General features: G+C 43.5%; 2 protein-coding genes across 2 annotated transcripts; one reads left to right on the forward strand and one right to left on the reverse strand.

Moving 5' to 3' along the window:
* The first annotated feature begins 1,218 nt into the window (after positions 1–1,218).
* LOC116188291 (uncharacterized protein At2g24330-like) lies at positions 1,219–4,972 on the forward strand. Its single transcript, XM_031517553.1, has 6 exons — positions 1,219–1,523; positions 1,606–1,864; positions 2,023–2,167; positions 3,003–3,112; positions 3,834–4,254; positions 4,375–4,972. The coding sequence occupies exons 2-6, from the start codon at positions 1,610–1,612 to the stop codon at positions 4,632–4,634; spliced, it is 1,191 nt and encodes a 396-aa protein (XP_031373413.1). The 5' UTR covers positions 1,219–1,523; positions 1,606–1,609; the 3' UTR covers positions 4,635–4,972.
* A 233-nt stretch (positions 4,973–5,205) lies between these two features.
* On the reverse strand, positions 5,206–7,034 carry LOC116188292. The gene is made up of 4 exons (XM_031517554.1): positions 6,744–7,034; positions 6,120–6,210; positions 5,813–6,027; positions 5,206–5,703 (listed from the first exon to the last, which is right to left on the reverse strand). Exons 2-4 carry the CDS (start codon positions 6,207–6,209, stop codon positions 5,442–5,444), a joined length of 567 nt encoding a protein of 188 aa, XP_031373414.1. The 5' UTR covers position 6,210; positions 6,744–7,034; the 3' UTR covers positions 5,206–5,441.
* Between the last annotated feature and the right edge of the window lie 2,702 nt (positions 7,035–9,736).

Genomic DNA, 9,736 nt, shown 5'->3' on the forward strand with positions numbered 1-9,736 from the left:
TTTAACTCGGAGAATTTCATTTTGCAAACTAAGATTCAGATCCCGAAATAGGGACAACCCGGTAGCGCCTGGTTATCGATGGGTTGGCTTGTTCATTGATCGTAGGCCAGATAGCTGGCTTGGTAAAATCAGCTCTATCTGGGTTGTGGCAGACGCGTGCGAAGATTTTAGACTAGAGTCAAAGGAGTCCAGGCTGAGCTGCGAACCATCAGTACCATAACCATAGGCCGGCCCAACCAATGCGTACGACGAGATCAGTGCGCTCTCCTTTAGCATTTTTAGCCCACTTTGTAGTTTGCACGATCGGGATCAGTTATGGCCAGTACACGAACCTGACCCCAAAATCGACACGACTGGTCTCCGAGAAATTGGACCTCATCTCTCCCCAACCCGTAGTCAGGTCTCTACTCATTCGGCATCTCCATAATCCCAGGTAACAATTGGACTGCGGGAACCGAAGCTCGGTCCAGTAGGCCCAGCCCATTTGTTCTTTTTTTTTTTTCCCTAATGTGAACCATAGTGTTGGGATTTCAATTAGTTCAAATGAGCTTTTCACCACACAATATTTGAATTCGACCTTATTCGAGACTTTTGGGAATTATTATGATTTCATATGAAAAAAACGAAAAAATAATTATAAGTTTATATGAGATTTTGGTATTAGCACTTATGAACTTGAGTTTTTAAGTGAATATGAGCCTAAATTCATATCTAATAGAAATTTAGCGGGTTACGCTTTCGTGTGCTCATGAGAGCTCACACTACTTTAACCCAATATCGAGAGCAGCCAAAAGAGCGCTTCGTGTTAGTCTTCTCTCACCCGAGCACGGAGGATGATCTGGCTCGAGATCAGTTAGGCGGGTGTTTAAGGGCATGCGATAACGTGTAGACAGAAATAGACCACACGTTACACGTGAAGGTAGGTGTTATAAATTATAATTTCATATGGAAATAAAAATGAAATGATAACTATGAGTTTATGTGAGATTTGGGTAATTACACTTATCACTTGAACTTTTAAATGAATATGAGTTCAAATCCGTATAAATCCAATAAAAATTTAATAGGGGCAATTCACGTGGGTCGTGTTTACACGTATTTCCCTCCCTAGAGATCGATGAGCAGTTGGGAAATTCTATTTAATTTTTAAATTTTTACTTTTTATATATATTATATTATATTATATTCATTTTTTCTTTTTGGGAGTTTGTTGTTGTTGCAAGCAAATGCGAGTGGGAATACACTTCCCGGTGGGGAAAAGAATGATCCATCTGCGCGGATGTATGCAATAATTCCTCCCTTCGGTTTCTGAGAAAAGGCTTCGTCAGCTCGTCCTTGGCTTGCCCCCACGTTCATCCCCGGCCTCGAAGCAGAAGCAGCAGCAGCGGCAGCAGAGGAAGAAGAAGAAGACGACGACGACGAAGAAGCAGAAGAAGCTTCTCGATTCAATCAGTTTTCCTGCTTGTCTCGCTCTTCGCATTTGCTCGGTTCGATCATTGATCGGTGAAACTTCCGGAAGTCAGGTAACCTGCTCCTCCTCCGTCTGCCTCCGCCGATCTCATCTGATTCAGGCGGATTGACGGCGATTCTCGGTGATCTCTGCAGCCCCATGGCGACGGGCAATGGAGCTGCTGAAGGCGAGGCTTCCCCGAAGAACGAGGCGCCGGTGGCCGTCACGAAGAAGCGGCGGGGGCTCCTCTCTCGCATTTGGAACGGGATCTTCAGGCTCCACGGGGACGACTTCGAGAAGCGCCTGCAGCACATCTCCAAGGAGGAGGCCGCCGTGCTTGCTCGGATGAAGCGCAGATCCCTCACTTGGAGGCGGATGCTCCGCCACCTCATCCTCTTCTCCGTCATCTTCGAGGTACGTGGGAATGCTTCAGTCGCCGTTGCTTGCGCCAACTTTTCTGGTGTCAGTGGTGGTATGATGATACATCCACTGCTGGAGCTGCCATAGAGAGGAAATGGAACGCTGAATTTTTTGTCAGACTCGTTGATTGTTTGGAGTTGTTGGATTTTCAGGTTGTCGCGGTCGGATATGCTATCATGACGACGAGGTCGTTGGATTTGGACTGGAAGATGAGGGCTTTTAGGGTTCTTCCTATGTTTCTCCTGCCGGGTTTATCATTTGCTTCCTACTCTGCTCTTGTGAGATTCATGAGAATGTGTAAGTGTCCTAAGCTTTAGCATTTCGAAGTTGCATTAGTTATGTTTGTGATGTTGCTGCAATTTATGCAAATCTTTCCAGCCAAATAAAGGTGGATTCATGGTTTAAGACAGCGATAGCTTTAGTGGCTTAACTCTTTGCCGAGAAGATATCAGGCCTAGTTTCGGTGGATGTAGGGTAATGCTTTTTTTCGCAGATTGAGCTCAAGATTGGCCTCCGAACTGGGCAAGATGAGTCTAAGTGGAACTTGAAGTGTTTAAAAGTAGTCAGAGTACTTAATAGTGTGACCATTCTATTGCATTATACGGAGATAAATGAAGGCAGCTGATTCTTGATGCATCTTATGTTGGGTAACCATTGTATATGAGTTGTACAAAAGAATCGAACCGAGTGGGTTGGCTGAATGATTTATCGTTTTCTCAAGGTCTTTTCCCTATGGTTTTGCACATCCTCTTAGGGTCCCTAGAGCATATTTGTAGTACCATGGGCTTCCGTCCGTTCATGTAATCCTTTTTGTAAGTTGAAGTTGTGTCTAATAGTGGCTCAGTTTATCACCATGGCCGCCGTTGTTCTGTCGTTTCTTCTCATAGTATCTTCTCTTTTTGTGATGAGTAGGATCATTGTTTCCAGTACATGCCATGCTATTGCTGGTTCCGTTTAATAGTATTTTCTGTGGTTTCCCTTTTGATAATTTGCTCCTTTAATAGTATTATCTCTGGTTTTCCTTTTGGTGATTTGGTTCATTCACTGCTCTTTGTGCTTTCCCTGGTCTCAAAATTCTTGAATCTTTTACATGATTCTATGCCTCACATAGTTCTTTTATCTATTGGTTAAGGTGAACGCAAGGACCAGCGTACTCTTGAGAAGCTTCGGGCTGAGAGGCAAGCGAAAATTGATGAACTTAAGGAGAGAACGAACTATTATACCACTCAACAGCTGATTCAGGTGATGATTAGACATCTCATGCTCTTCATCTGTGCTTGTTTTGTTTTTATGCAAACACATGAGACATGGATTTGCGACTTGTGGAGTTCAAGGCACACGGCTTTGTTTCACTGTACTTGGAATTGCAATCTTTCTTATTGAGACAAGTTGCAGAAATTTTAGGAGGAATCTACCAATATGCCAAATTGCTCTTATTTGAACTTTTCAGCTACTTTAAAATGATGACACTGGATTTCTAGTTCAATGGCAGTTTTGGCATGGAATGATTGCACTAAACTATCGATGCACCTGATTTCACCCTTAAGCACCATTATGGCCTTTGTTGTGCGAGTATACTCCTGAGTATCTGGTCTTTGTAAAGCAGAGGATATTCATGTTTCCACATGTAAATATACCAATACCACTCTGATAAGATATTATTTGCATGTGTGTGTATGTGTTTGTAGACTGAGATTCCTTCGACAAGTCCATTAACTTGGATCCAATTCTGATCAAATAAGTCTTCAAAGTAAAAGTTTTAGAAAGTCGTGCATACAGACGAAATCACTCGAGGACAATTATAAGCAAAATCCAAATGCATCCATTTAAGACGACATGGACATCATAACTGGATTGATCTCTGCTGCTTGGTTTTCTGCTCTCTTGGAACATAATTATTTGTGTCAATTAAATGCTATTAGAAACTATGAGAAAATATGCTCAGTTCTTCTCTTTATTGCAGCGATATGATCCGGATCCTGCTGCCAAGGCAGCTGCTGCAAGTGTCCTGGCATCTAAGTTGGGCGCAGATTCAGGCTTGAAGGTGTACCTTGGAGATGATTCTCAATTGAATGCATCAACTGGGAAAAGCAATGATGTTGAACTTGTGCAGTCCAGTGGGCTCCGGAAGAGGAAAGAATCGCATACAAGGTCCAGTAGCGAAGGTAGCACTAAGATGCATCAATTTGAGGGAGAGAGGTCGCGTGAAGGGAGCGAGGGCCCTCCTATTCCTGAGAATGAGCAGTTGGTTGTCAATCACTACAATCCTCAAGGATCAATGGCACAGGATGGTGGTTGGATTGCTCGACTTGCGGCATTGCTTGTCGGTGAGGATCCAACGCAGTCTTATGCGCTCATATGCGGCAACTGCCATATGCACAATGGTAAGTGATAATTCAAGAGGACTGGTCACATACTATCTAGAACTGTACCTTTTACATTCTTAGCAACCACATGTGCAGCACGGTATATGATTGTACTTTTTCTTTCCGAATCTTGCGCAGGGCTTGCCAGGAAGGAGGATTTCCCATACATCACATATTATTGTCCACACTGCCATGCACTGAATCGACCTAAAAACTCGGAAGAGCCTGTTTCCGGGACAACATCACCACAACCGGGTTCTCTGAGAGTGGGAGGTGGAGGCAATAGCAGTGGTGAATCTCCAAAGGAAACTGTGGCCACGAGCACCTCTGCAGTGACTGAATCTGAGATAGTGGAATCAGCAGAGAAGTCTGTAGCGGAGGAATCAGTTACTCAATGAAATCCTATGGAACGAGCTTTGAAAAACTTGGGTGTTTTGCGGCTTTGTTTGCCCTCGACTCACGGAGTTGCCGACGGGCTTCTTTGCTCTTTAAGCTCCGAGTGCTCAGGGTTTTACATCAAATAGAATGCTTACTAGAGAAATCAGTTGTTTTGTAAGTTTTGTTTCCTATTCTCGAACTCGGTGCCTTGCTTATAACTGCTGTAATTAATTTTTACGATTTCATAGAAAGGAAAGAAGGCTGTGGATCTGGTTTGCAAAATAGTGGTACTAGTCAATTAGCTGAAGCAGTGGATTGAGTAAAATTCAAACCGACTCGTGGGATTTGAGGCGGGACATTATAGATTAGTCACGACCTTGACCTGTATGCTAGTTGACATATTTACGATGAATCTTTCTCAGCAGACGGGCAGAATCTGTGGATTCGAAGTCGTCTCCCGTTTCACACCTATGAATCTCAGACTCCTGGATTGATTTTTTTTAGCCGTATTATCAAGGAATTGGGAATGAGATCAAATATAGAACATGATACGATCCGTGCCGAACAACAGCAATTCATCGCGCACAGATGGAAGGGGTCATATAACGTTTATGTCAAATGCAGAAGACGCTATACATGACTAAATAATTAATCACATGGACGTAAACTTCTAGGAAAAGTATGGTTACTGGTTCTTTTTACAGTGAGACAACAGCCCCCGGTTGGAAGGCTGCAATGAGTAGTTCAAACATCGAATGAACACCGGAAACTGACTCGACAACGTGCCCCTCTCCTCTCTTGCCTAAGTCAGTTACTAGGAATGATGATCAAAAACTCGCGAGGCTCTCTTGGTCATAGCCGTCTCCCTTCTGCTCCTCAAAGTAGTCCTCTCGGGCATTGCTCACTAGCATGAGCGTTAGCAGCCAGAAGAGGGTCGAGTCGAGAGACAGGAACGCCCCTCCCCCGAACACCCCAGTCTTAGCCGTTGGACACTCTGTGTTGAGGTCAGGGTGCACATTACGGATCTGGTGGAACTGCTCGGTTACCGTGGGGTGTAAGAGCAGGGTCAATCCTAGCCCCGCCGTGAACCTGTTAAGGGAGAATATGTTACTATGGTCGAAGTATCTTATTTTCTATATCTACCTGCAATAGAGATGGATGTTACTATCCATGGTTGTTTGAGGAATTCGGGACTTACAGCGCGATGTGGAAGAAGATGAATAAGATGTTGTTCTCGAACAGGGCATGATGTGGGACGGACTTGCCGTTGTAGGGATAAAACAGTGAGAGATAGCCGGTCACGCTGGACGCTATCAGGAATATGACGGACAGGTAGCCCAGATAGACAGTCGGATCGGATTGATACTTGCAGATGACGACATCCTTACCGGGAATCGGTGTGCCATTCGGAGGCTGCAGAAGCCAAGCAATCAATGAACAGTGCCGCTTTTATATTGGTTGATTTCAAGTCGAATCGGAACCACTAAGGAGAAGCACGGGCGTACCTTCTTGTTCTCGGCCATCACCCCGAAGGCAAAGGATATCAGCCCCAGGGCTGTCACAATTAGGGAGGTCTGCTTCATTGTAAGGGCCATCCTGCTCACAACCAAAAATCCAAGAAAGCACATCTTACCAAATATGAGGCGAATGATTAATGAACCCTTCGCCTCGTCATGTCAAGAGGCTACTTGTTCAGTACGAAGGAATGCAAAAAATCGGACGGAACGGGATCTCTGTCGACTTAAAAAAATGTCAATTTTCATTACGCTGCATTTCCGTTCCTTCACACCCGAAACATGCACCGAGTCCCTTTGGTTGGCCCAGAGTCCCTTGTCTGTGCACATAGTTAACCGGATTGATTGAGCATGGGGACGGGCCTGCAATGCCCCGAGACCTTCCCGGGTTACGGGCATGGGAGAATCCATCGCGCCCATCACGCACACGTGGTGGCGAGGCTTCATTCATAGACTAAACTCTCAACACGAGCGAAGAAAACCAAGCTAACATATTCGAACATCTGCTGCCAGGCTGCCGGCACCAGCTCGCTAGGGCCTGAACTGTACCGGTTACACCTCTACAACTACAAGGAGTCCTAATCCATGGAAAAAGAAACACGGGACGATACGTACCTTGGGGATACCGAATGCGGAATCGAGGGGGGAGGAGCCGGACACCGAATTGGTGAGAAGAGATCCTCCCGCTTCCTCGTAAGCCGATCTGTGCCTGCCTGACTCCCTTTTTTCTGCTAATGATTTCTCCAGCTATTCAACCAAGCAAACTTCATTTGATTATGTCGGGATTTATGAGACTAATTATGGTAATTATGCTGGCGTCAGGTGAGGTGGAGAGATGATTTCGCTAATTAAGGAACAAATTTACAATTAGAATCTCTCTCTCTCTCTCCCGCCGGTATATGGTCGGTCGGTCAGTTTTGTATTCACTCCTAGATTCGCAATTGGGCCTTTTCCATCCAGTCAGTCAATCTTACCTCGGTCAACTTGTACGGATACTGTCATAGTCAACATGAACCGACTGCGATTAGCTTGGCAAGTACAGATCTTTCTATTTTGGGTCATAAAGCACAAATCTTCTTTTAATTAAGGTCCAGCCCGATTAAGGGATTTTCTCTCTAAATGAAAGCATTAGTTTGTACTTTGTAGCTTACTTTGGGTATACCCCGTCAACACAATACAATCTGTGCAAACCAGGGACGGATCACGAAGCAACGTGCCGGCTACATGACTTGTTAAAGAATGTTACCAATACTCAAGAACCATTAAGAAGTAATTAGTAATGGTTACACATACCACTTTTTAGATGAAATGAAATAAATTAATGCCTATGGCTAGTCTCCCCCATTTGTTAAAGAATGTTACCGATACTCAACAGCTAGTAAGAACTAATTAGTAATGGTTACACATACTATTTTTATATGAAAAAAAACTAATACTTGTGTTTAATCTCCTCTATTCGTAGTACATAGCATATGGCAAAAGGTACTTAAGAAATTATACTGGCGCATAATTGTCAAATGGAACGCTAAATTTTCTCTTCATTATCAAGGGTACGGTGTGGCGACGCCCATTTCTATTACGATTCATAGGCTTCTTAATTCCATTTGGTAACGGTTACTAATGCCACTTTTTATATGAAAAAAAACTCATTAATGCTTGTGTCTAGTCTCCTATATTTTCTAGTACATATAGCATTTGGCGAGAGGCGCTTAAGAAACTATTATGATTCACAGGCTTCTTATTTCCAATTAATGGGTCGTGATGGTGGATGGATTCTCCAAGTTAGACCTTTGAGGTTGTCGCCGATCCAGCCGCTACTTGGAGACTTGCAAGAAGGGATATATCGGGTTCAAACCTGAGATCTTCCTCTTATGCTGAAGGTATTTCCCCCCCTCCTTGCATGAACAATGCCTAACTTAGCCATGGGTATAATTAAGAGGGTTCCAAGTATACGTATGAGAGCTGAGTATTGGTTTTAAAGCGATATTGCTGAAACAAAACTTATGAGAAATAAGTATTGATTTTAGAGTAAACTAAAGTGTTCGAAACACTAATTTAAAGCGGATTAAAACTAGTGTTTAAACCAGATAATAAATAGAAGCAATATTTATAAACACTATTAGGCTTGATTTGAAGTGTTACAAAAGTGTTGAAATATAATTGTTGAAAAATAAATATTGAATTTATTTAGAATAAGAAAAAGTGTTATTGATTTAGAGCCCGTTTGGATTGGAGTCAAGTTCCAACTCAACTCCACCATGGAAGCTACAGGACAAAAAGGCTTCAATTGTTAAAAGCTGTGGGACCCATGTCGATGCAAGACCGGGTGAAAATGTCTCTTTTCGGCATTTGCAGCTCTGAGCTTTTTACCGTTGGACCGAAGCAGCAAAACATCGCCGACACATGCGAACCCTTCCCATCGTCCTTAGGGTTGCAGAGCAGGGGAAATTGGCGTCGAAATCGTTGTAATCGAGCGCGGAGGAAGTCGATTGGTAAGTGGGTTCGTGCAATTTCAGCGATTATACACCTCCATACCTTCAATTTTACAGATTTCATACTTGCACTCCATCAACGGCGAAGAGTCGAACGTTGTTCGTCCGTGACCAGCAGAAGAGATTCTTCACAGTGAGAGATACCGAATCTTCTCTGCAATTACTCGATTTTCTTCTGTGCATCATCACGCTTCACCCTGCAGCTGTCGCGTTTCCAGCCGATTAGCAGGGGCCCCCGGAAGAGTAGCTCTGTTCTCTGCTAAAGTCGCGTATGAAGCCGAAATTGGTAGGGGCCCATCGCGTTTCAGTGTTGTCTGTTGTTTGATGCGTGTGATTTCTTACTTGTAGGGGCCCCTGGCCGTGGCTGCTAAATTTGCCGATATAAGCAGCGGCAGACGCGAGAAGAATAGCAGAAGCATTCCTCAGTTAAGGTAATTTCGCTATCATCTGTGTCCGAGTTCTTGTACGAGTTCTGCTTCTTCCTTGACTGCTTATTCGTGGGCTGAGCTGAAATAATCTGAAAATATACGCCGTGGTATGGTTTTTTTTTTTGGCGTGTTGTTGCGATGTGATGATTTTGTTGCTGATGTCTGATTGCTAGAGAATTTGTTATGCCAGTCGGTTTGTGTGATTTTTGAAAGCTGAGAGACGATCTGTGCTACTGGTTTCTGTTTGCCGAAGTACTGATGGAATTGTCTATTTTTACATGCAATTTCCATCATTGCCTTAGCTTCAGATATGTCATTATACTTGCTAAATCTTCACATACTATGCTGTTAAACGTTTGCTAAGTTGATATGAGGGTGACACATGTTGATTCATCCTTGTTGCATCTTCGAAAAGCATCAGTTCTGTTTTGCATTGTCTGAGATAACGATATACATGTCAGTGCAATTTCATTTTGCAAGCTTTAGTCTGAGGACTGAGATTGCGCTGCGGTATGGGGTTATAATACTAGCTAAAATCGTGTTCTGTTTTTGATTCATTTGTTGCGAGAAACACCATAGAAGTTGGTATCTGAACTGATACCCCTCAAACAAATTTGTTTTGCATGTTATTTGTTGAGGTCTTGGAACAGAAAACTGCATGCATCATGGCTCAAAAAGGTGAAAATAT

The sequence above is a fragment of the Punica granatum genome, chromosome 8, assembly GCF_007655135.1.
Source record: "Punica granatum isolate Tunisia-2019 chromosome 8, ASM765513v2, whole genome shotgun sequence".
Classification (NCBI taxonomy): Eukaryota; Viridiplantae; Streptophyta; class Magnoliopsida; order Myrtales; family Lythraceae; genus Punica; species Punica granatum.